Genomic DNA, 25,419 nt, shown 5'->3' with positions numbered 1-25,419 from the left:
CAAGCTAGAATTAGAAATGTGTGGAGGAAAACAAGCCAGCATTATAAATGCACGCAGGAAAACAAGCCAGAATTAGACATGCATGCAGGAAGACAAGGCAGAATCAAAAATGCATGCAGGAAGACAAGCCAGAATTAGACATGCATGTAGGAAAACAAGCTAGAATTAGAAATGTGTGGAGGAAAACAAGCCAGAATTAGACATGCATGCAGGAAAACAAGCTAGTGAAGGAGTATATAAATCAATATGAATCAATATTGCCTTCTGCTTATATTATTATATATTGTCTGGAATTAGTTGTTTTCTAGCCGAGCAAATTGGAACCTTGATACTGGACTGTAAATGTTATCTCACTGCTGCGTCTTGCTTCTATCTTGGCTTCAAAGCTAGGGACATTCTTGAAAACATAGAAGGAACTGTTACATGGGCTGCATAGATAAAGGAGCCAAACTAGGGCGTTTTCCTGGCTGATAAATCCTTAAAAGCATTCTGCTGAAAAGCAACTATTATACAAACAACTATATATTTTGTTAAATGCACACAGGAAAAACAAGCCAGAGTTAGAAATGCAGGCAGGAAAACAAGCCAGAGTTAGAAATGCAGGCAGGAAAACAAGCCAGGATTATAGCAATAACCCTTAGACTTATCTACCGCTTCACAGTGCTTTATACCCCTCTCAGAGCGGTGTACAGAGTCAGCGTCTTGCCCCCCCCCAACAATCAGGGTCCTCGTTTTACCAACCTCAGAAGGAAGGACGTAAGGCTGAGTCAACCCGGAACCTGGTAAGAGTCAAACTGCTAAATTGCAAGAAGCTGGCAGTCAGCAGAAATAGCTTGCAGTACTGCATTCTAACCACTGCGCCACCGGGACTCAGGAACTTAGGACTGCTTTTCACACTTAACGACCGTCGCAGCGTTCCCACACTCATCCAAATTCAGATGTTGGCGACGGACTCACACGTACGACCGTTGCGGCTTCCCAGGGTCATGTGATCGTCTTCGGTGATTCTCCGACGATTCAAATCAACGGGGAAGTCACTAAAAACCCGTCCTACCAACCTATCAACTGCGGTGATTCCCTTAACTCACCGTGACGAGAAAGGTCATAAAATGGGGAGCAAACCACACGTCTCACTTAACAACAGAAACATTGGGCTCCATTGTGGCCGTAAGTCCCCCACAGGCACTCTGATTGCAGGAAATGTCAGCAAGGTTCAAAGGATGACAGGTCTAACAGCAGGAATGTCTACGTTGGTGACTTTAAGACTGGTGGACTTCAACTCCCAGAATTCCCCAGCCAGCCACGTAGGGTAACTTTCTTCATAGACGGTGGGTATGCAGGAAGCGTAATATATCTTCACTTCAGCAAAGTGAGAAAAAAAGAGAGCTGGCTGTGGAATTCTGGGAGTTGAAGTCCACAAGTGTTAAATCAAGAGTGTCCGACTTTGGCGACTTTAAGACTTGTGGACTTCAACTCCCAGAATTCCTCAGCCAGCCATGGTAGGGTAACTTTCTTCATAGACGGTGGGTATGCAGTAAACGTAATATATCTTGACTTCAGCAAAGTGAGGAAAAAAAGAGCTGGCTTGGGAATTCTGGGAGTTGAAGTCCACAAGTCTTAAATCAAGAGTGTCCGACTTTGGCACCTTTAAGACTTGGGGACTTCAATTCCCAGAATTCCTCAGCCAGCCATGGTAGGGTAACTTTCTTCATAGACGGTGGGTATGCAGTAAACGTAATATATCTTCACTTCAGCAAAGTGAGGAAAAAAAGAGCTGGCTGGGGAATTCTGGGAGTTGAAGTCCACAGGTCTTAAAGTCGCCAAGGCTGGCCACGCCTGGTCTAAAGCAATGCATAAGGTCGAGAAAACCCTTGAAGTCCGTTTCAGTGTCCCGATTGTGATTGTGTAATGCGATTGTGGGTCGTTTGGGAAAGAACAAAGAAAAGCACTTTTGCTCCATTTGGGGTCATTTACCCAATTTTTTTTTGGGGGGGGGGGAAAGGCAACTAACCGCTAAAGGAATTTGTCGTGTTTTGGCATTCTTGTCCCCGTCCGGAAAGACACTTCAACACACAAACGCAAAAGACTTGAAATTCAGCATTTCTTCAGAAGGAAAATTCGAAAGTTGCTTAAAACAGGATTTATTTCGGTAGCGGGGGGGAAAAAAAAACCAGGCACTCTTGTTCTGTTTGGTTGCAAAAGAGCCTCTTGTCCCCAAATTAGTTACCCGCCGAATTGCTCAATCAGCCTCCCCTGAAATCACAGAAGAGATCTGCCGGTAGTCCTCGACTTATGACCGTTCATTTAGCAACCGTTACAACAGCGCCGGGGGTGGGGGGATGTGACTTCGAACCCTTCGCGGCTTCCTCCCCGTTGGAATCAAAATCGTTTTTGCGACTGTCGCTGGACTCCCGGGGGCGGGGGTGTCACGCGATTTTACGACCTTCTGAGGGGGAAAGCCAGATTCACTTAACGACCGGGTCGCTAAGTGATCAACTGCAGTGATTCGCTTAACAACCGCGGCGAGAAAAGGTCGTAACGTGGGGGGGGCAAAACTCAGAAGTTTTTTTTTTAAAATGTCTCGCTTAAGCGAGAGAAACGTTGGGGCTCGGGGGTTTTGGCCGTAAGTCGAGGACTAAGCCCGTACGACGACCTCGGACACGCAGACTGCATTTCGCAATCGTTCCTCCTTGGCGTCTTCCGGGCGGCGGAATCGGTGCATCTCGGGATCTCGGGTGCCAAAATGCTCTTCATATCCTCCCTCCCCAGCTGGGGGGAGAAAGGGCGGGAACCCTCGTTGAGGACTAGCAACATGAACAGGCCGTCCTAGATCGTGGTGCTGTTCTCGATGTTGGGGGGATAGAGGTAAGTGTAAGGCAGCGTAAGAGTTTTGTTTCGGCTGTCGATGGCTGCCGTGATGCGCTTGAGATGCTCCTGGAAACCCCCGATGAGCCGCTTGGGGGCTTCCTCCACAAAGTGGTCCTCGTCGTAGTAGCCCAGCGGTTTCTGCAGGAGTGGGAGAGAATAAACAGGGTTGGAAGGGACCTCGGAGGTCATCTAGTCCAGCCCCACCCCCTGCCCGAGCGGGAGAGCCTACGCCATTCTGGACAAAGGGTGTCCAATCTCTTTCTGACAAAGCTCCAATGTTGGAGCATTCACCACTTCGGGCGGCAAGAAGAACGAAATAACAGAGCTGGGAGGGACCTCGGAGGTCATCTAGTCCAGCCCCGCTGCTCAAGCAGGAGAGCCTACGCCATTGGAGACCAATGGCTGTCCCATCTCCCCTTGAAAGCCTCCAGGGATGGAGCATTCACAACATCTGGTGGCAAGTTGTTCCGAATAACAGAATACTTGGAAGGGACCTTAGAGGTCATCTAGTCCTGCCCCCCCCCCCCAAGCAGGAGACCCTACGCCATTTCTGACAGAAGGCAGTCCAGTCTCTTCTGGAAAGCCTCCAGGGATGAAGCTCCCACAATTTCTGAATAACAGAATAATAACAGAGCTGGGAGGGACCTCGGAGGTCATCTAGTCCAGCCCCCCCTGCTCAAGCAGGAGACCCTACGCCATTTCAGACCAATGGCTTTCCCGTCTCCCCTCGAAAGCCTCCAGGGATGGAGGCCACCCTCAGCTTCTAGTGGCAAGCTGTTCCGCGGGTTATTTTTTTTCCTTAAAGGAAATTCCTCCTGAATTCCAGGTCGCTTCTCTCCTTGGTGAGTTTCTACCCGTTGTTTCTTCTCCTGCCTTCGGGGGCTTTGAAAAATCAGGGGTTGGAGCCCCTTTGGGGGCAAAGAGGGACCGACTGCTCTCATGCCAGCGTTTCAATGTTTGAACCATGTGGAAAAACGGGAATTGCTACGGGGGGAGAGGGGGGGTGAATGCTGGCGGTGGTGCAACTCCTACCTACCCCCAAGGATGCAATGGTCTCTGCAATTGACCTCCTGGGAAAAGCAGAAGGATGGGCTGCCTGTCGGAGTCCCCGTGGCTGTTTCCCTTGCACCACATCCGGCCCACCCCGCCAGCGGCCTTTGGGGTCTGAACCCGGCTTTCGTCCCCCCCCTCCCCCCTTGGCCTGGTGCATGGCGAGACTAAGGGGCAGCCTCTTCCTCTCCGCTGGCTGGAGGGCTGGGGGTCCCCGGAGTCCAAGGTCCTGCTGAGCAAGGAGAGCCGTGGAGGGGGAAGGGGAGGGAGAAGGGAGGGGATGTTGAGCAAAGGGGTTGAGTGTCGAAGAGGCCGGGTTAAAGATGGAGATAGATAGAGAGAGGGGGGGAGGAGAAAGAGAGAGAGAGAGAGAGAGAGAGAGAGAGAGAGAGAGGGAAAGAAACATATAGACAGAGAGAGAGGGAGGGAGAAAGAGAGAGAGAGAGAGAGAGAGAGAGAGAAAGAAACATATATAGACAGAGAGAGAGAGGGAGGGAGAAAGAGAGAGAGAGAAACAGAGAGAGAGAGAAACAGAGAGAGAGAGAGAGGGAGAAACACAGAGAGAGAGAAACAGAGAGAGAGAGAGAGAGAGAAACATATATAGACAGAGAGAGAAAGAAACATATAGACAGAGAGAGTGAGGGAGGGAGAAATAGAGAGAGAGAGAGAAAGAAAGAAAGAAACATATATAGACAGAGAGAGAGAGGGAGGGAGAAAGAGAGAGAGAGAGAGAAACAGAGAGAGAAACAGAGAGAGAGAGAGGGAGAAACATATATAGACAGAGAGAGAGAGGGAGGAAGAAAGAGAGAGAGAGAAAGAAACATATAGACAGAGAGAGAGGGGGAGGAAGAAAGAGAGAGAGAGAAAGAAACATATAGACAGAGAGAGAGAGAGGGAGGAAGAAAGAGAGAGAGAGAAACAGAGAGAGAGAGAGAGGGAGAAACATATATAGACAGAGAGAGAAAGAAACATATAGACAGAGAGAGGGAGGGAGGGAGAAATAGAGAGAGAGAGAGAGAGAAAGAAAGAAAGAAACATATATAGACAGAGAGAGAGAGGGAGGGAGAAAGAGAGAGAGAGAGAGAGAGAAACAGAGAGAGAAACAGAGAGAGAGAGAGGGAGAAACATATATAGACAGAGAGAGAGAGGGAGGAAGAAACAGAGAGAGAAAGAAACATATAGACAGAGAGAGAGAGGGAGGAAGAAAGAGAGAGAGAGAAAGAAACATATAGACAGAGAGAGAGAGAGGGAGGAAGAAAGAGAGAGAGAGAAACAGAGAGAGAGAGAGAGGGAGAAACATATATAGACAGAGAGAGAAAGAAACATATAGACAGAGAGAGGGAGGGAGGGAGAAATAGAGAGAGAGAGAGAGAGAGAAAGAAAGAAACATATATAGACAGAGAGAGAGAGGGAGGGAGAAAGAGAGAGAGAGAGAAACAGAGAGAGAGAGAAACAGAGAGAGAGAGAGGGAGAAACATATATAGACAGAGAGAGAGAGGGAGGAAGAAAGAGAGAGAGAGAAAGAAACATATAGACAGAGGGAGGGAGGGAGGAAGAAAGAGAGAGAGAAAGAAACATATAGACAGAGGGAGGGAGGGTGGGAGAGAGAGAGAAACAGAGAGAGGGGGGAGAAACATATATAGACAGAGAGAGAGAGGGAGGAAGAAAAAAAAGAGAGAGAAAGAAACATAGACAGAGAGAGGGAAGGAGGGAGAAAGAGAGAGAGAGAGAGAGAGAGAAACATATATAGACAGAGAGAGAGGGAGGGAGAAAGAGAGAGAGAGAGAGAGAAACATATATAGACAGAGAGAGGGAGGGAGGGAGAAACAGAGAGCGAAATAGACACAGTGAGAGAGAAACATAGAGAGAGAGAGACAGAGAAAGAAACATATATAGACAGAGAGAGAGAGAGAGAGAGAGAGAGAAACACAGAGAGAAACGGAGAGAGAGAGATAGACACAGAGAGTCAGACAGAGAAAGAGGGACAGAGAGATAGATAGATAGACACAGAGAGAGAGAGAGAAAGGGGAAGGGAGGGAGGGAGGAAAAGAGAGAAAAAGAGAGAGAGAGAGAGAAAGAAAAAGAGAAGAAGGAAGGAGAAATAGAAGGAACACAAAAAAGAAAAAAGAGAGAATGAAAGAAATGGAAAGAAGGAAAATGAGTGAAAGAGAGAAAACAGGAAAGAAAACAACGGAAGGAAAAAGAAACCACGAAAGAGGAGGGAGAAAGGGAAAGAGAAAGAAAGAAAGAGGAAGGAAGGAGGGGATGCAAGAGAACGAAAGAAGAAAGAAAACGAAAGAAAGAGGAAGAGAGCGAACGAAAGAAAGAGGAAGAAGGAAAAGGAAGGCAAGAAAGAAAACAGGAGACGAGTGAGAGGGGGGGAAGAAAGAAAGAGGAAGGGAGGGAGGAAGAGGGAGGGGCAAGGGGCGGGGGGGGGCACAGACCCTCACCATGTCGAAGGTCTCGTTCCGCAGCACCCAGAGGACGGAGAGGACCTGGCTGGTGACGTTCATTTCGGGGATGGTGTCCAGGAAGGCCTGGAGGCTGAGGGGGGCCTTCACCTGGGGAGGGGGCTTCCTCATGGACGAAGGCAGGTTGGGCATGTAGGCCCCCATTTCAAACTGGGTCCCCGGGGGGGGGGGGGAGGAGGAGAAAAAAGGAAGAAAAGAGCGTGAAACAGGACGGAAGGAACGAAATCCTCCTCCGTTCCCTTTTCGACCTGCGGAAAGAAAGATCACAAATGGCCAGGAAGGGAAAATACCGCACAGGTGAAGTCCTCCGTTTACGACCATTCAAAGGTACAAAGGTGGCCGCAAAAAAAGCAACAGGTTCACCTTTACGACGGTGGCGGCATCCCCACAGTCAGAGGACCCGAGTTCAGAGGCTACACGGCCGCCGATTCGTATCTATGACGGTGGCGGCATCCCCGGGATTCCCCTTTGGCGATCTTCTGACGAGCAAACTCAAGGAGGAAGGTGGACTCGCTTAACGACCGTGGGAATGAGAACGGAGGGAGGGAGGGAGGAAATGGGAAGAGGGAGGAAGGAGGGAGAGGAGAAGGGAGGAAGGGTGGAAATGGAAAAAGGGAGGGAGGAAAGGAAGGAGGGAGAGGAGGGAGGGAGGGAGGAATTGGGAATAAGAAAGGAGGGAGGGAGGAAATGGGAAAAGGGAGGGAGGAAAGGAAGGAGGGGGAGGAGAAGGGAGGGAGGATGGAAATGGGAAAAGGGAGGGAGGAAAGGAAGGAGGGAGAGGAGGGAGGGAGGAAAGAATTGGGAATAAGAAAGGAGGGAGGGAGGATGTGGGAAAAGGGAGGGGGAGAAAGAAAGGAAGAAAATGGAAATAAGGGAGGGAGGGAGGACATGGGAAAGGGGAGGGAGAGAAGGGAGAGGAGGAAGGAAGGAAATAGGAATAAGAAAGGAAATGGGAAAAGGGGGGAGGAAAGGAAGGAGGGAGAGGAGAAGGGAGGGAGGAAGGAAATGGGAAAAGGGAGGGAGGAAACGAAGGAGGGAGAGGAGAAGGGAGGAAGGAAGGAAATGGGAAAAGGGAGGGAGGAAAGGAAGGAGGGAGAGGAGGGAGGGAGGGAGGAATTGGGAATAACAAAGGAGGGAGGATGTGGGAAAAGGGAGGGGGGAAAAGAAAGGAAGAAAATGGAAATGAGGGAGGGAGGACATGGGAAAAGGGAGGGAGAGAAGGGAGAGGAGGAAGGAAGGAAATAGGAATAAGAAAGGAGGGAGGGAGGAAATGGGAAAAGGGAGGGAGGAAAGGAAGGAGGGAGAGGAGGGAGGGAGGGAGGAATTGGGAATAACAAAGGAGGGAGGAAGTGGGAAAAGGGAGAGGGAAAAAGAAAGGAAGAAAATGGAAATAAGGGAAGGAAGACATGGGAAAGGGGAGGAGAGAAGGGAGAGGAGGAAGGAAGGAAGGAAATGGGAATAAGAAAGGAGGGGGAGAGGAGGAAGGAAGGAAATGGAAATCAGGATGGAGGGAGGGAGGGAGGAAAAGGGAAAAGCCAGGGAGGGAGAGGAGGAGGGAGGAAGAAAGGAATTGGGAGGGAGGGATCAATGGGAAAAGCCCCGGTCGGGTGATCGTAGCCACCCACTCACCCACCAGATTCCTCCCCGTCCGGAGAGGATCCGTCACCCCTCACCTACCTGCCCTCCGTTCACGGCCGCGTGGTAAGCCGAGCAGGTGAAGATCACCATGGTCAGGTACTTGGTGAGTTCTGGGATGGAAGGGATGGAGGACGGGATCCCTGTGAAGAGAGGGGAGGTCCAGCTGAAATCCCACTCCCAGGACGAGGGAAAGAAGGCCAAGCAGCGATCACCGGGGGACAGGACAGAACGGGCGTATCATGCTCCCTGCGCATTTACGTCTCAGCCCATCTCACCAGTCGTCCCAGGCGTAATTCCGGGCCCCGTGGGATCGGATCCAGTTTTTCCGACCATTTGTACAGCGGTCGTTAAGTGAGTCACACACGGTCGTACTTCCGACAGTGTCTCGTTGGAAGAGGAAGACAAGAAAGACGCAAACGCACAAAAAAAACCCAACACCCCAGGAAATACCGTGCAGGTGTTTCCTCGACGTACAACGATTCATTTAGGGACTGTTCAATGATACGACGGCACTGGAAAAAGGAACCTATGACCATTTTTCACACTTAATGACCGTTGCCGCGTCCCCATGGTCACGTGATTGAAATTCAGACACTTGGCCAGTGATTCATATTTATGACGCTCACAGCGTCCGGGGGTGGTGGTCACGTGATCCGCTTTTGCGACCTTCTGACGAGGAAAGTCAACGGGGAAAGGCTGATTCACTTAACAACCAGGTTACTAACTTATCCGCGGCAGTGCTTCACTTAACAACCGTGGCGAGAAAAGTGGTAAACATGGGGTAAAATCCAAGTAAACAAATGTCTCATTTAACCACAGAAATGTTGGGCTCCGTTGTGGTCGTAAGTCGAGGACTGCCTGTGCTTGTTTAGCGACCGTTCGAAGTTACAAAGACACTGAAAAATGGGACGTACGACCCTTATGAGCATCACGGAATCTGCAGAGTTACATGATCAAAATCCAGATGTTGCGCAACTGGGACATATTTACAGTAATCATGTGATCTTCCCGGATGGAGTGGTGCGATGCCCGAGAGGTGGCGCTCTTGCCTCACAATTTGTGAACTGACAGGCTGTGAGTTCAATCCTAGGTAGAGGCAGATATTTCTCTCTCTGGGCACAATGAGAATATATTTGCTGAATCTAACTCCCCATTGGCAACAGGGAAGGGCATCTGGCCAGTAAAACGCTCAGCTCAGTTCAGATGCCCAGACTCCACCCCACAAGGGATTACAAGATTTTTAAATGAAGGTATGTGTGTGTTTGTGTGTGTGTGTGTGTGTGTGAGAGAGAGAGAGAGAGAGAGAGAGAGAGATCTCCCAGATCATGTGATCTCCATTTGTGACCTTCCCAGCAGGCTTCTGACGAACGTCACTGGCAGAAGCCTGATTCGCTTAACAACCGATTGATTCTCTTAATAGCCGCAGTGTTTTGCTTAACAACTGTTGGGGGGGGGAGGTCTTCTTAGGGGTCCACACAACTCACTCAAATGCTTTTTTTTTTCTGGGCCATTGTAGTGTTGAATGGTCACTAAAGAAATGGTCGTTAAGCCGGGGGCTCCCTGTATTCTATGGAATGGAATGGAATTGACACCACCAGGAAAGAATGGAACGGAATGGAATTGACACCACTAAGAAAGAAGTGAGTGGAATGGAATTGACACCATCAGGAAAGAATGGAAGGGAATTGACACCACCAGGAAAGAATGGAACGGAATGGAATTGACACCACTAAGAAAGAAGTGAATGGAATGGAATTGACACCATCAGGAAAAAATGGAATGGAGTGGAATGGAATTGACACCACCAGGAAAGAATGGAATGGAATTGACACCACCAGGGAAGAATGGAACGGAATGGAATTGACACCACTAAGAAAGAAGTGAGTGGAATGGAATTGACACCACCAGGAAAGAATGGAATGGAGTGGAATGGAATTGACACCACCAGGAAAGAATGGAATGGAATGAAATTGACACTACTGGGAAAGAATGGAACGGAATGGAATGGACCACTAACAGGAAAGAATGGAATTGAATGGAATTGACACCACCAGGAAAGAATGGAACGGAATGGAATTGACACCACCAGGAAAGAATGGAATTGACACCACCAGGAAAGAATGGAACAGAATGGAATTGACCCCACTAGGAAAGAAGCGAATGGAATGTGGAAAGGACACCACCAGGAAAGGACAAAACCGAACGTTCCTCCTGGCGTCCACGGGCAGAATTACCTGAGGTCTCTTTGCTCAGGAACCCTTTGGCGAAGATCTCGGCCACCCAAGCCTGCAGCTCGATGTCTCCCTGGACAGCTGCGTCGCTCTTGTAGTAGAGTCCGACGATGCCCGAGACGAAGCTGCGGAGAGGGAGGAGGGAAACGTGTCTGGCCCAGCAAAGGGGGCTGAGCCGCCAGCTCCTTTTGCACACCCAACGTAAACCCAACAAAGCGTTGCGTTGTAGGGTCCTTGGTGCTCTCTGAGCTTGGCAGTTTCGTTGCAGATGTCTCATTACCAAACTAGGTAACGTCATCAGTGCTAGAAGGGAAGGGGGTGTTGTGGAGAGGAGGAGAAGCAAAACGAGGGGAGGAGGAGGATATGATCTGCCTAATGCCTGGCTAGGTGGGCGTGGCTAGGTGATCATGTGACTGGGTGGGCATGGCCAACTCGATGACACTCACATCCAGGGGCACCACGGCAGCCTTTACTCGCCCCTCCCCTCCCAACCACTCCTCCAGAGGTGGGCTGCTACTGGTTCGCACCGGTTCAGGTGAACCCATAGTGGAAATTGGGACTAAGTTGCCAAACCGGTACGGACAGCAGGCTGGCCATGCCCCAAAACTGCTTCCCCATTGCCGACATGTTTTTTAGTCTTTTTATAATGTTCTGCGCATGCCCAGAACACTTTACAGGCAGCTGCGCATGGGCAAGCAATGCGTGGCGGGAAAGCGGGAAAGCAGGAAAGCGCGCGCGAAGTAACGCCGTCAGCAAACCCACCCCTGCACTCCTCGCCTCCCCGCCCGGGCTCCTTAGGGCCCCGACAGGACGCAGTTGTTGGAGCTAAGCAACCACCGCGAGAAAGAGTCGGCAAAACAGTTGGCTCAGCTCAAATTGGATCTGACCGAGAAGGAGGCTCAGCAGAAGCACCTCCCTGAGGACTAGGAGCATGGGCTTTCCAAGCAGAGGGAAGACCCGCGGGAGTGCAATGCCAGGTGCGGGCGCCTGGAGGCTCAGCGGGCTGGGATGGTCAGCCAGTTCCAGGCTGACCATGCAGTCCCACTGGAATGAGGCCCTCCGGCTCTTCGCCACCAGCGGCTCTTCCCTCCAGCCTTCGCCCAAAGCCCCCCACCAAGAGGCCGAAGCAGACCCCGAGTTGGAATATCTGCCCCTCTTCGACCCGCACAAAAAGACCCCAAAGGGGGAGACTCTCTGCAGCAATACAAGCGTTCATTGCACATTTCCGGCCCAGGGGCCGTAATTTGAGGAGCCCTGAAAAAATGCAAATAATTTTTCTGCGGACCACCAAAGTTTTCTCGCTGACCACCACTTGGTGACCACTGTCTTGAAGGACACCAAGGGGGCAAATCTCGGAAGGCCCTACTCATCTCTCTGGCCCAGCCTCCTTCACCTCTTGATGGCTTCCCAGATCTTCAGTCCATCGTCCCTGTAGTAGTAGTGGAGGAGGTCACCCACTCCCCGGGCTTCGATGTCATCCGGGAGGCAGAGCTGGGTGTAGGTCAGATTGTCCGTGGCTTTTTGGAGAAGCACCGCTAATCCCCGGCGCCCGGTGGCAATGGCCTGGGAAAAGAATAACAGAATGACAGAGCTGGAATAATGGTGGGTTATTGTAGTTGTAAGTCAAGGAGCCAGGATCAACTGACGCTTTCTTTCCAACAAAGCCCATCAGGCTTGGCCCAGAGGTCCCCACGGATGTCCTCTTACCTTATCAAAGGTGCCCCCTTGGCTGATCAGGAAAGTCCTAGCCAACACGTTGATGTGGATGGAGTAGCGCAAGTGAGGAATCAGAAGCTGGGGATAAGAAAACAAGCATGAAACCATGGTTACTCGAGCTAAACCACCATTGGAGGAACCTACTCGTCTGTCTCTGGCTGCAAATAGTCCAGCCCCAGTGCTGTGAGCACCACAGCTGCGAAGTCTCCTTAAGCCTCAGTCCCCGGGTGTGTCTTGTTGAAGAGGAGCGGGGAGTTCTCATCCCAATTAGTCAGGTCAGCTTGCGCTGTTCTTGCCTTCTCTCCACTCTCGGAGCTCTTGGATCAGGAGGCAGTGGTCCTTGCTCCTTGCCTGAGCTCTGTCTCACTGCTCGTGTTCACTGCTTAGCCTCTCTTGGTCATCCTGCACCCTCCCCCATTTCCTCCCCACCTACAAACCGTCCCCCTGGCCTGACTCGGCCTGCTCCTCCCCATTTTCCTCCCAAGCCAACGAAGCCGCCGTCACCTCGATCTCCATCGGCTCCGATTCCGGCTTGTCTTCCTTCGCAGATTCAGGGACTGACTCAGGGATGAGGGGAATGAAACTCACCTTGTACAAGGGGTGACACATGGGGAGGGTCCTCAGAGTGGCCACCGAGAAGATCTCGGACATCAGGTGGCCGCGGAGCAGGTGGGCGATCACCTCGTGGGTATGGAACTCGGAGTTTCGCACCCAGGTCTTGGCTAAGGTCCAGAGCCACTCCTCGTCGGTGGGCAGGAAGATGGGACTTTGAGGACCGGGATGCTGGCTGAGCTAAGATCAAACACGGAGGAAGAAGGATGCGTTGGGACACTTGATGGTCCAGGGTGGACATCACCTCCAACCTTGGAGAAGACCTCTTCCGCTGGACAGAGAAGCGATCTAACTTACAGGAAGCCCTTGGCTTCCAGCCATTTATTTAGCGACTGTTCAAACAGTCTTTAAAAAGGTAACTTGCGATCGGTCCTCACACTTATGACCAATCCTTGCACTTATGACCACTCCACACACCTATGACCAGTCCTTGCACATATGACCAGTCCTCGCACTTATGACCAGTCCTCACACTTGCTGCAGGTCCTCGCACATGACCAGCCCTCACACTTATGAACAGTCCTCATACTCATGACCAGTCCACACACTTGTGATAGGTCCTCACACTTATGACCAACCCTCACACTTCTGACCAATCCTCACACTTTTGACCAGTCCACACACTTATGACCAGTCCCCATACTCATGACCAGTCCCCACACTTGTGGCAGGTCCTCGTACTTATGACCAGCCATCACACTTATGACCAGTCCACACACTTGTGACAGGTCCTCACACTTATGACCAGCCATCACACTTATGAGCAATCCTCACACTTATGACCAATCCTCACACTTGTGGCAGGTCCTTGTACTTATGACCAGCCATCACACTTATGACCAGTCCACACACTTGTGACAGGTCCTTACACTTATGACCAGCCATCACACTTCTGACCATCCAAGCTTCCCTACAATTACATAATCAAAACTCGGGTATTTGACAACTGACTCATATTTATGACGGTCGCAGCATCCCACCATCCCCTTTTGTGACCTTCCAACAAGCAAAGTTGATGGGGGAAGCCAGATTCGCTTAATGGCTATGCGATTCGATTAACGACTCCGGGGATTTACTTAACAACCATGGCCAATCAAAAGGTCGTAAAATGTGCCCTCCACTTCCAGAAAGTTCAGCCACTGGATAGAGAAGCCCGTTGCAGGCAATTCTCGGCTTACAATAGTCCTTTTAGTGACCATTCCATGTTACAACGCCGCTGAAAAGAGTGACTCAGGATCGGTCCTCGGCGTTACGACCGTCGCAGCATCCCCACAGGGGTCAAACGATCAGAATTCAAAGGGTTGGCAAGGGGCACGTATTTACAGCAGGGTTCCATAATCACAACTGCGACCTTCCCAGCCGTCAACAGAAGCTCGATTCGCTTAGTGACCGTGTGATGCATTTAACGACAGAAATTCGCTTAACAGCCTTTACAAAAAAAATGTGATGTTGGACACAGCACGCTGAACAACCAACCTCGCTTAACAGTGGAAATTCTGACCCACTCCCCCCCTGCCAACTGTGGTCGTAAACCGAGGACTACCTATACTGAGCCACGGAAGCCCAGTGGTTAGAGTGCAGTACTGCAGGCTACTTCTGCTGACTGCCGGCTGCCTGTAATTTGGCAGTTCAAATCTCACCAGGCTCAAGGTGGACTGTCCTTTTGAGGTGGGTAAAACCAGGACCCAGATTGGAGGGAGGGAGGGAAGGAAGGAAGGGGAAGAAGGGAAGGAAGGAAGGAAAATAAGAAGGGGAGGAGGAAGAAAAACAAGGAAAAAGGGAAGGGAGGGGAAGAAGGGAAAGAAGGGAGAAAGGAGAAGAAGGGAAGGAAGGAAAACAAGAAAGGAAGAAAGCCATAGTGACAGTTGTTATAATGCAGTATTGTAGGCTAACTTTAAGTGCTATTGTCTGGGAAGAAAGGGAGGGAGGGAGGGAGGGAGGGGAAGAAGGGGATGAAGGGAAGGAAGGAGGGAAAATAAGGGAAGGAAGGAAGAAGGGAAGGAAGGAAGGAACGGGGAGAAGGGAAGGAAGGAAAACAAGAAAGGAAGGAAGCCATGATGGCACCGTTGTTACAATGAAGTATTGCAGGCTAACTTTAAGTGCTATTTCTTGGGAGGGAAGGAAGGAAGGAAGGAAGGAAGAAGGAAAAGAAGGAAGGAAGGAAGGAAGGAAAGAAGAAAGATGAAGGAAAGAAAAGGGAGGGAGGAAGGAAGGAAGGAAGGAAGGAAGGAAGGAAGGAAGGAAGGAAGGAAGGAAGAAGAAGGAAAATAAGGAAAGAAGAAAGATGAAGGAAAGAAAAGGGAGGGAGGGAGGGAGGGAGGGAGGAAGAAGAAGGAAAAGAAGGAAAGAAGGAAGGAAGGAAAGGAGGAAGGAAGATGAAGGAAAGAAAAGGGAGGGAGGGAGGGAGGGAGGAAGAAGAAGGAAAAGAAGGAAAGAAGGAAGGAAGGAAGGAAAGGAGGAAGGAAGATGAAGGAAAGAAAAGGGAGGGAGAGAGGGAGGGAGGGAGGAAGGAAGGAAGGAAAGAAAAGGGAGGGAGGAAGGAAGGAAGGAAGAAGAAGGAAAAGAAGGAAAGAAGGAAGGAAGGAAAGAAGGAAGATGAAGGAAAGAAAAGGGAGGGAGGGAGGAAGGAAGGAAGGAAGAAGAAGGAAAAGAAGGAAGGAAGGAAAGGAGGAAAGAAGATGAAGGAAAGAAAAGGGAGGGAGGGAAGAAGGAAGGAAGGAAGGAAGGAAAATGAGGAGCCTGGGCTGACTCTGTAAACCGCTTAGAGAAGACTGTAGAAGCCCTGGGAAGTGGTAGATCAGTCTCGGGGCTTATCGCTATTGGTCGGAGAAGCTTTGGGACGTCCTTCCGAGGACTCCTTTACCAAATCGGTTCTTTTGTCTTTCTTTCTTTTTAAGGGCTGACTTACCTGGATAGCCAGGGGGAGAACCTCTCCGCTGGCTTTCTGGTGGAGGAGACAAAGAGGGGCCGCGATATATTGCTGCTGGTTGTTTAATAAAATCGTGGGGACGTCCTCCAGGATCTTGTAGTCCACCAGGTAGATGGTCCCTTTCTGCGGAAAATTTAAAAAAGTTGATGAGCAATTGGAGGGGAGCAGGAGGTTCAGGAATTCCCGGAGATGACCATCCACCTGGAACGGTCACTAACGGATGGGCACCTCCCTCCATGGCGTTAATTTTAAAAAAAGAGAGGCAGAAAACTTTTTGGGGTTTATTTAGGATTCAGCCGGTTCGGGCTGATTCGGGTGAACTGGAGGCTAATTTTACATCTGATTTGCCGAACCAGTAGTTGCAAGGACTGGCTGGCCATGCCCACCTCACCCCTCCCAGGAGTCTCCACGCATTTTGGATGCCTGGTAAGGAAGCGCGGAGGCTCCGGGAGGGCGAAAAACGGGCCTACTGGACATTCCCTAAGTCCAGAGCCTAGGTGAGGCTGTTTTTGCCGTCCCGGAGGCTTGAGAAAACCCTCTGGAGCCTCAAGGGGGTGAAAACACCCCGCCGCCCCCGTCGTGCAGGAAGCTGGCTAGGCCACACCCCTATGGCCACGCCCACCCAGCAACCGGGCAGAGAATCGGTTGCTCACATTTTTCAACCCCACCCCTGAGCCTTCGAATCGCTAAAAGCCAAAATCCCAAGTGCCATTTTTTTCTCCCACCTCAAGCATAAAGTCCAGAAATGGTTTCCAAGTAAAGATAAAAGAATGTGTATCTTCCTTCGGCTCTGGGAGGGTGAAAAACAGGCCTCCCGGAAGTTCCGGAAGTCTAGAAAGGGAGGGCCTACGGAGCTCGGGGGAGGCAGTTTTCATTGCCTGGGGAGAGCAAAAACTCCCCCCCTCTAGCCATGGGGCAGGAGGCCAAGTAGGCCACGCCCACCATGGCCACTCCCACCCAGCAACTGGGTTGCTAAAAAATTTCAATCCCACTACTGGGAGCGACATATGTTGGGGGGGGGGGAGGGACACGTTTTTGTGAAAATCCACAACTGGAACGAGAATTAGAAGGATAGAACTAGAATTGGAATAGAATTCCAATAATGGAATTGGAAGGGGCCTCGGAGATCTTCTAGTCCAACCCTCTGCTCAGACAGGAAGCCCTCTAGCATTTTAGACAAATGGCGGTCCAATCTCTTCTTTAAAACTTCCGCAGCCACAATTTCTGGAGGCAAGTGGTTCCACTGATCAATTGATTTGGGATTAGAGAATAGAATAATTGCCAGGGTTCCAAATAGCATCCGAAATTAAATCAGGGTCCGAGGCAAAGTATCGCTCAATGTTCCCATTTATGAAGAGAGCCATGTTGGCACATCTGGGAAAACCCGAATCTGAAAGCTTCCCGGTTTTCCCCACCCAGTTGAAAGTTCAAGATCTTGCAACCCCACACCCACAAGTCCATCCCATGGTCCAATCTCCCACTGCCATGCTGGCAGCTTCCACCCACCCAGTTCCGGTCAGGTGCAGAGGTGCAGAGACAAAAGGATGACCTTGGCTTTCTAGAAAGAATGTTGTTATGGCTACCTATCATCTAACTCCATACAATCCATTTTCCCACAATAGAAAATGCCTAGTAGAAACATAGAAAGTGTGGCAGGCCAAAGATCCCAAAGAAAAGATGGCTGCAGGCCTGACGATAACCGAGTTGGAAGGGACCTTGGAGGTCTTCTAGTCCAACCCGCCACTCAGGCAAATGATAGGCCGGTTTCTTCTTTAAAACGTAAGACACTTAAGCACCGTCTGGAGGGAAATCGAGTTTCGGTTGACGCATTAGCTCAAGAGCTGCTTGGCATTTTCAAGGTGAATTTGTTGATAACAAAATTGACACCAACACACACACAGGCACAACGTATGATGGGGTGGGCCTGTTCACGCACCCCGGCATATTGCCATCCTATTTAGGCACAATTTTGAGGCCAGGTGCATGCGTGAAGTGAGCGTAAAAATAAGTGAAACCCACCGCTGGCCCTGAGCCTTAGAAGACCACAGAAATATTGGAGGAGGATTCACATCTTAATACAGAAAATTATCAAAGGGATCGTAAAGATAAAAACCAGAAAACCGGATTGGATGGGAAAGAACTTGGGAAAGGGGGGGGGGGGAAATGGGAAACTGGATGTTATCTCTGTTGATGGCAGCAAGATGACTTTACGCGCAAAAACGGAAGGACGATTTGGACGCCCACCACAGACGAGGGGCCGCAAAAATCGATGGAGCCGGCAGAGACGGCTAAATGCATTTCTTGGATCAAAGTAAAGAAAGAGACAAATGCGTTTATCTCTACTTGGAAACCATTTGTGGACTTTGTGCTTGAGGTGGGGAAAAAATGGAACTTTGATTTTGGTGTTTAGCAGTTAATAGGTTTGTTGTTCTGGGAATGGCTAGTATATAGTATTACTAGCTGGATACCTGTGCTTCGGTACAAAATTATGCGATCGGGCTTGATAAATTGACACTTAAAGCTTGAAAATTAATGAGTAGTTATGACCGGGGTTGATAAATTGACACAAAGCTTGAAAATTAATGAGTAGTTATGATCGGGCTTGATAAATTGACACTTAAAGCTTGAAAATTAATGAATAGTTTAAAAAGGCACTGTATTATTTCGTTAGAGAGAGTAAGCTAAGTTTTTCCTGTGTGGGATGTGGGAGGGGCTACAGGTGGGATATCAACACGCGTAGCCCCTCCCACATCCCCACAGAAAATCAACGTTCAGGTAAGGACCAACGTTCATTCGGTTACGGATTAAGTAAGTCTAACAACAATAAAACAGATGGGTTTAAGCCCTTTAATCCCATCAGCTCCCAATTGCAACTGGAAGTTGGAACAGAGTTCTTTTCAGGTGGGGAGGGGGAGTAGAATGTCTAACTCCTCAGCATCAAAACATGTTAATATAAGGCAACCGGCAGTTGGAACAGAGTTCTTTTCAGGTGGGGAGGGGGAGTAGAATGTCTAACTCCTTAGCATCTGAGTATGTTAATATAATACTGTATAAGGAATACTAACGATCTGATGGTCATTTCGACAAATCCTTTCTTAGCGAGCATCTAGAAGTCAAGAGAAACATACGTGTCGAATTTCAAGTTTGTAGGCTTTACGATTCTGGAGATTTCATGATGAGTGAGTGGTATTTGGTTTTTATATATATAGATGTAAAAGTAAAAAGTTGAGGTTTGATATTATTATGTTACTCTACTACACCAAGAATCAAAAGTCAAGACCTTTTCTTTCTTTTTTCCCCCTTTTCCCTTCCCTTCTTCCTCCCTTACTTTCCCGCTATCTTCTTCTGTATGTTTGTACTTATATTATAAACTCATCGTATTCCCCAAATGAGCGGTGCAGTGGCCTAGAGGTGGAGCTCTCACCTCACAATCAGGAGCCCGTGAGTTTAATCCTAGGTAGAGGCAGATATTTCTCTCTCTCTCTGAGCACAATGAGAATATAGCTGCCGAAAAAAACCTCCGTATTGGCGACAGGGAAGGGCATCCGGCCAGTAAACACTGCTAGCTCCATTCATCCAGACCCCCCACCCCACAAGGGATTACGGGGGTCTTTAAAAGATGACGATGATCTTATTCCCCGAATAAAAAAAGACCACAAGGGTGGGAAAGGGATCACCTTCAGTTCTTCCTGCAGGGTGGTAGATTTTCCCAAAGTCGCCGCCACCATCTCCTGGGTGACGGGGAAATTTTCCGGGATATTGGTGCATTTCTGGATTTTGATGGGGTTGATTCCGTTCAGAAACTGGTACCCGAAGAAAGCGTCATCCTTCCAGTGCTTAAAGACAAACTCTGCGGAAAGGTACAAGAAATAATTAAAGGAGTAATTGATGGGCGGACTTCACCTCCCAGAATTCCCCAGCCAGCCTGCTTTAAGATGGACGGACTGCCATCCTAGTCTACCCCAGACAGATGTTAGGCATTTTTCTTTCAATGTGTACATGAACAACGCAAGAAGACTATACAATTTGATTAATGTGATAGAGAGATGATCAAAAACGTTCGTGCGGATTGGATTAACGTGAATGATATCGAGTTAACTTTGTTCCTACGGTTATTGTGAACTGGATTAAAATGGAAATGTGGATAAGAACTGGAGCACTGAGGAGGAGATGTATAGCATAATGAGGATTATATCAACTTGATAAACGTGATGGAGATTATTAACAACGTTAGGGTAAATTGGATCAATGTAAATGGAGGCTTAGTTACGTTTGTTCATATATAGTAGAGAAATGTTTAGAAAGAACAGGAAAGACAGAGACGAAGAAGATGAAGGTAGAGATAAAGATGAGGAGTTAGACATTTTTTGAATATATATGTTTGAACAATATAATAAGGATTACTAATGTTTGAGAAATGTGGTAGAGATTATTAATATTGTTATTGTGAATTGAATTAATATAAATGATACCCAGGACCAACTCTGTTTACACACAATATAAATATATAACATACATACATACATACATACATACATACATACATACATACATACATACTTATGTGCATGTGTATATACTATGTATGTATGTATTTATGTATGTATGTGTGTGTGTGTGTATATATATATATGCGGAGTTGAAACCAGCCTGACCAAAATCAACCCCGATGACGCTAACAGAATCAGACTCGAAATCACCAACATCCTCTGCACCAGCAAGCCCCCCAAAAGCAACTTACCCAAAGAGGAACAGACAGCACTACTTAACCTAAAAGAAGACACTAGCATAATAATCCTTCCAGCAGACAAGGGGAAAGCCACGGTAGTCATGAACACATCTGACTACCAAACCAAATTAACCAACCTACTCCAAGACTCCACTTACAAACCCCTAAGCACGGATCCCACCACCTACTTAGAAAAAACCACCAGATCCAAAATAAAAGCCTCCCCCATCAGCGAAGAGATTCAGCAAAGAATCATTCCCAGAGAAAAATCATCCAGATGCCCTAAGCTCTATGGTCTCCCCAAGATCCACATAGAAGGAACCCCACTCAGACCCATAGTCAGCTCCATAGGCTCACCTCTACAAAACCTAGCCAAATTTCTCGCCAAACAACTACAGCCCTATGCAGAATCCATCACCTCACACGTAAAAAACTCATTCCAGTTCATAGAGATCATAAAGAAACAAAACTTACAGCCCAGCGACCTACTCGTGAGCTTCGATGTTGTATCCCTCTTCACCCAAGTACCAATCAAAGAAGCCCTGACAGCTATCCAAAATAAATACAACCCCCCCAAACATATCCTAGATCTGACCAACCACTGCCTTTCCAACACATACTTCATCTATAACGGACAAAAATACAAACAAATAGAAGGAGCACCCATGGGATCACCCCTCTCACCTGTCATTGCTAACCTCTACATGGAACACTTTGAAACCCAAGCTCTAGAAAAATCCGATCACAAACCCAAACTCTGGCTCAGATACGTAGACGACACCTTCATAATCTGGCCACACGGGAAAGATAAACTGGACAACTTCCTCACACACCTCAACAGCCTACACCCCAAAATACAGTTCACCATGGAAACAGAAGCCAATAACCAACTCCCCTTCCTGGATGTCTTAGTCTATAAGAAATCCAATGGATCCCTAGGACACACCATCTACCAGAAGAAAACACACACAAACCGCTATTTGCACGCACACTCACACCACCACCCAGCACAGATCAACTCTGTAGCCAAGACACTCATCTCCAGAACAAAACGCTTATCAGACGAACAACACCTCAAAACCGAACTACACACTCTCACCAACGTACTAACAGCCAACGGATTCCAAAGAAACAATATCACTAACCTAATCCAAAAAGAAAACCCCACTAAAATCCAAGACAGTGAACAAGAAAACGGCAAAGCCCTCCTCCCATACATAAAAGGCACCACAGACAGAATCAGCAAGATCCTCCACAAACACAACATCAAGACAGCATTCTACACAAACCGAAAAATATCCACCATCCTGAGAAACCCCAAAGACAAAATAGAGTTAGAAAATCAAGGAGTATATGAAATCCCATGCACCACCTGCCCCGCCACATACATCGGACAAACCAACAGAAGAATAAAGGCACGCATTGAAGAACACAAAAACTCAGTCAGAAAGGAGGAACCAACTTCTTCCCTGGTCCAACACCTCAAAGCCACAGGACATGATATAGACTTTAAAAAGACCAGAACTATTGCCAAAATTGAACACTTTAACAACAGAATAATCAGAGAAGCTATTGAGATAGAAAAACGACCACACAGCATGAATAAACGAGATGATACCTCCCGCCTACCAGCCATTTGGAAACCCGCCCTCACTGACAAACGAGTCCCTAACACAAAGAATGATACCAGACCCACACTCGCGAAAACCACACAGGATGTCACTATCACACATCCACGCAAAAAGCAAGCCCAAACCCACACCGATAAAGACCACAAACCAGAAGCCGGACCACAAACCAGAAGCCAGACCACAGCTGCATTATTAGCCACTTTAAACCCCTCAGATCCATACATTAAGCAAACTGATGCCCACCACGGAGATGTGGCACGACCACAAACGCGAAGCCAAACAACAGTAAAGCAGCTCACCAGCTCAAATCCCTCTGCAACTCAGACTAACACAAGCACAACCAGGCCCCCACCCAAACAGAACACGCCCCCATCCAATCAGAGCACAGCCAAACTCCCATCCAATCAGAACACAGCCAAGCCCCCTACCAATCAGAATACACCTCCACCCAATCAGAATGCAGCCAAGCTCCCACCCAATCAGCACACACCCCCACTGGCAGTTAAAAGGAGGAACCGGCTGAGATCTCACATTGCTCCTGGAAGCACCAAGCCAGAAGCACCAGCCTGAAGATGATGAATGAGACTTCATCGAAACGTCGTGAAGATACTTCCAATTCTACGCGGGAGAAAACCCGAACAACCAAAGACATACATACATACATACATACATACATACATACATACATACATACATACATATATATATATATATATATATATATATATATATGAAAAGATGGACAGAGTGTAGTTCCCAGCATGCTTTAAAATGGGTGGAGTTCAACTCCCAGAATCCCCCAGCTGATGTGAATTAAGAGGGGTGGACTTCAACTCCCAGAATTCCTCACCCAGCATGGTTTAAAATGGAAGGAGTTTAGCTTCCAGAATTCCTCATACCGCATGCTATAAGATGGGTAGACTTCAACTCCCAGAATTCCCCGGACTTCATGCTTTAAGAAGCATGAACTTCAACTCCCAGAATTCCTCACCCAACGTGTTTTAAGATGGACGGAGTTTAGCTCCCAGAATTCTTCATCCAGCATGCTTTAAGATGGGTGGACTTCAACTCCCAGAATCCCCCATCTGATGTAAATTAAGAGGGGTGGACTTCAACTCCCAGAATTCCCCAGACTTCATGCTTTAAGAAGTATGAACTTCAACTCCCAGCATTCCTCACCCAGCATGCTTTAAGATGGACGGAGTTTAGTTCCCAGAATCCCCCAGCTGATGTGAATTAAGAGGGGTGGACTTCAACTCCCAGAATTCCCTGGACTTCATGCTTTAAGAAATATGAACTTCAACTCCCAGAATTCCTCACCCAGCGTGTTTAAAGATGTGCAGACTTCACACCTTCTGCTGCCAGAGACAATCTTTACAGGGCTCGAGACTAAAGTTGTGTTACCTTTCCTGGGCGAATGCAGGTGCGGAAGGGAGGGGGGATCTATTGTTGTGAAAAAAGAGCAGACCTTTGTCCATCACTGACCTGAGACAGGAGTGTGGTAGAACCAGAAGATCTTGCGGATGTCCTCCAGCTTCTCCCAGGAGTACGGTTTGTACAAGAAGCCTTTCATTTTGGCCTCAAAGAGGCTGACGGGGAGGAGGAGAAGAAGACACGGAGCTTTTGGGTTGGAAAGAGGACCCCAAAGGGAGGGAGGGAGGGAGGGAAAAAGGGAGGGAGGGAGGGGAAAAGGGAGGGAGGGAGGGATATCTATATCTATCTATCTATCTATCTATCTATCTATCTATCTATCTATCTATCTATCTATCTATCATTTATCCCATCAATCCATCTATCCCGTCTGTCTGTCTGTCTGTCTGTCTGTCTGTCTGTCTGTCTGTCTGTCTGTCTGTCTGTCTGTCTCTGTCTTTCTATCTATCTGTGTCTGTCTGTCTGTCTTTCTATCTATCTACCTACCTACCTACCGGTACCTACCTACCTACCTACATCTATCTATCCATCCCTCTCTCTCTCTCTCTCTATCATTATATCTACCTACCTACCTACCTATCTATCTATCTATTTCTCCCATCCATCCACTATCTATCTATCTATCTATCTATCTATCTATCTATCTATCTATCTATCATCTATCTATTTATTTATCTATCTATTTATCTATCTATTTATCTATCTATTTCTCCCATCCATCCATCTATCCTTGTCTGTCTGTCTATCTATCTATCCATCCTTCTCTCTCTCATTATATCTACCTACTACCTACCTACCTATCTATATCTGTCTATATCTATCTATCATTCTATTTCTATCTCTATCTATCTATCTATCTCATCTATCAATCTATGAATATATCTATATCTGTCTGTCTGTCTGTCTGTCTATCTATCTATCTATCTATCTATCTATCTATCTATCTATCTATCTATCTATCTATCTAAATAACTATCTATCTATTCATCTATCTATCTATCTATCTATCTATCTATCTATCTATCTATCTATCTATCTATCTAAATATCTAAATATCTAAATATCTATCTATCTATCTCCATCCATTATCCATCTATCCATCTATCCATCTATCCATCTATCCATCTATCCATTATCCATCTATCCATCTATCCATCTATCCATCTATCCATCTATCCATCTATCCATCTATCCATCTATCCATCTATCCATCTATCCATCTATCCATCCATCCATCCATCCATCCATCCATCCATCCATCCATCCATCCATCTATCTATCTACCTATCTATGCATCCATCCATCGATCTAGCCATCTATCACCTGTCGGTCTGTCAGTCTATCTGTCTATCCTATTCATGCATCAATATTTTCTCTCTCCCTCCCTCAGCCCCCCAGGTGGGTTCAATCCTTGGGGACTGCATGGAGAGGAAACAATGAGGTGCTGGGTTTTGCCTTCTCCAGAAGGCTACCCCTGCCCGCCCTCTCTAACCAGCCCTGGCATCTCTTAGTGGTCTCCCCTCCTGCTCTCCAGCAGGCCTGACCCTGCTTGGCTTCCCAGCCAAGGAGAGGACCCCGGCCAGGAGGTTTGCTAGTAAAAAACTGATTCCTGATACTTACGCAGTCGTCCCACGTCCGAAAAAGGCCGTTGACTTAGGGAAGGAGTATTTAATGTTGTACTCAATTGTCGCCGTGGTGTCTATATCGACACACCAGGGTACCTCTGGGAGATATTCCTTCCACCTGGGCAGAGAAATTGTCCTGTTTTTGTATTTTGGCTTGTATTATCTGCACTGCATTTCTAAACTCCTGAGAATATAATACAGTGCTTCTCAACCGTGGCAAATTGAAGATGGGTGGACTTCAACTCCCAGAATTCCCCAGCCAGCATGCTCTAAGGAGGGCGGACTTCCACTTCCAGAATCCCCAGAAAACATGCTTTAAGATGGGCGGACTTCAACTCCCAGAATCCCCAGCCAGCGTGCTTTAGGATGGGTGGACTTCAACTCCCAGAATTCCTCAGAAGACATGCTTTAAGGTGGGTGGACTTCCACTCCCAGAATTCCTCAGAAGACATGCTTTAAGGTGGGTGGACTTCCACTCCCAGAATCCC

General features: G+C 48.1%; 1 protein-coding gene across 1 annotated transcript in view; it reads right to left on the bottom strand.

Annotated features, from left to right (window-relative positions):
* Positions 1 to 2,066: 2,066 nt before the first annotated feature.
* LOC309400638 (polyunsaturated fatty acid lipoxygenase ALOX15B-like) overlaps positions 2,067 to 25,419 on the bottom strand; it is a gene marked incomplete at its 5' end in the record, with an annotated part of 34,964 nt that continues 11,611 nt past the window's right edge. The window contains 11 exons of the mRNA XM_081969198.1: positions 2,067 to 3,006; positions 6,369 to 6,539; positions 8,067 to 8,167; positions 10,262 to 10,383; positions 11,652 to 11,821; positions 11,966 to 12,052; positions 12,563 to 12,766; positions 15,495 to 15,638; positions 19,193 to 19,365; positions 23,361 to 23,464; positions 24,927 to 25,049. Coding sequence (XP_081825324.1) covers positions 2,827 to 3,006; positions 6,369 to 6,539; positions 8,067 to 8,167; positions 10,262 to 10,383; positions 11,652 to 11,821; positions 11,966 to 12,052; positions 12,563 to 12,766; positions 15,495 to 15,638; positions 19,193 to 19,365; positions 23,361 to 23,464; positions 24,927 to 25,049 — 1,579 coding nt within the window. The 3' untranslated portion in view covers positions 2,067 to 2,826. The remainder of the gene's footprint in view (positions 3,007 to 6,368; positions 6,540 to 8,066; positions 8,168 to 10,261; positions 10,384 to 11,651; positions 11,822 to 11,965; positions 12,053 to 12,562; positions 12,767 to 15,494; positions 15,639 to 19,192; positions 19,366 to 23,360; positions 23,465 to 24,926; positions 25,050 to 25,419) is intronic.

The sequence above is a fragment of the Natrix helvetica genome, assembly GCF_964273705.1.
Source record: "Natrix helvetica genome assembly, chromosome: W".
Classification (NCBI taxonomy): Eukaryota; Metazoa; Chordata; class Lepidosauria; order Squamata; family Natricidae; genus Natrix; species Natrix helvetica.
This window is presented reverse-complemented; position numbering and strand designations above follow the sequence as displayed.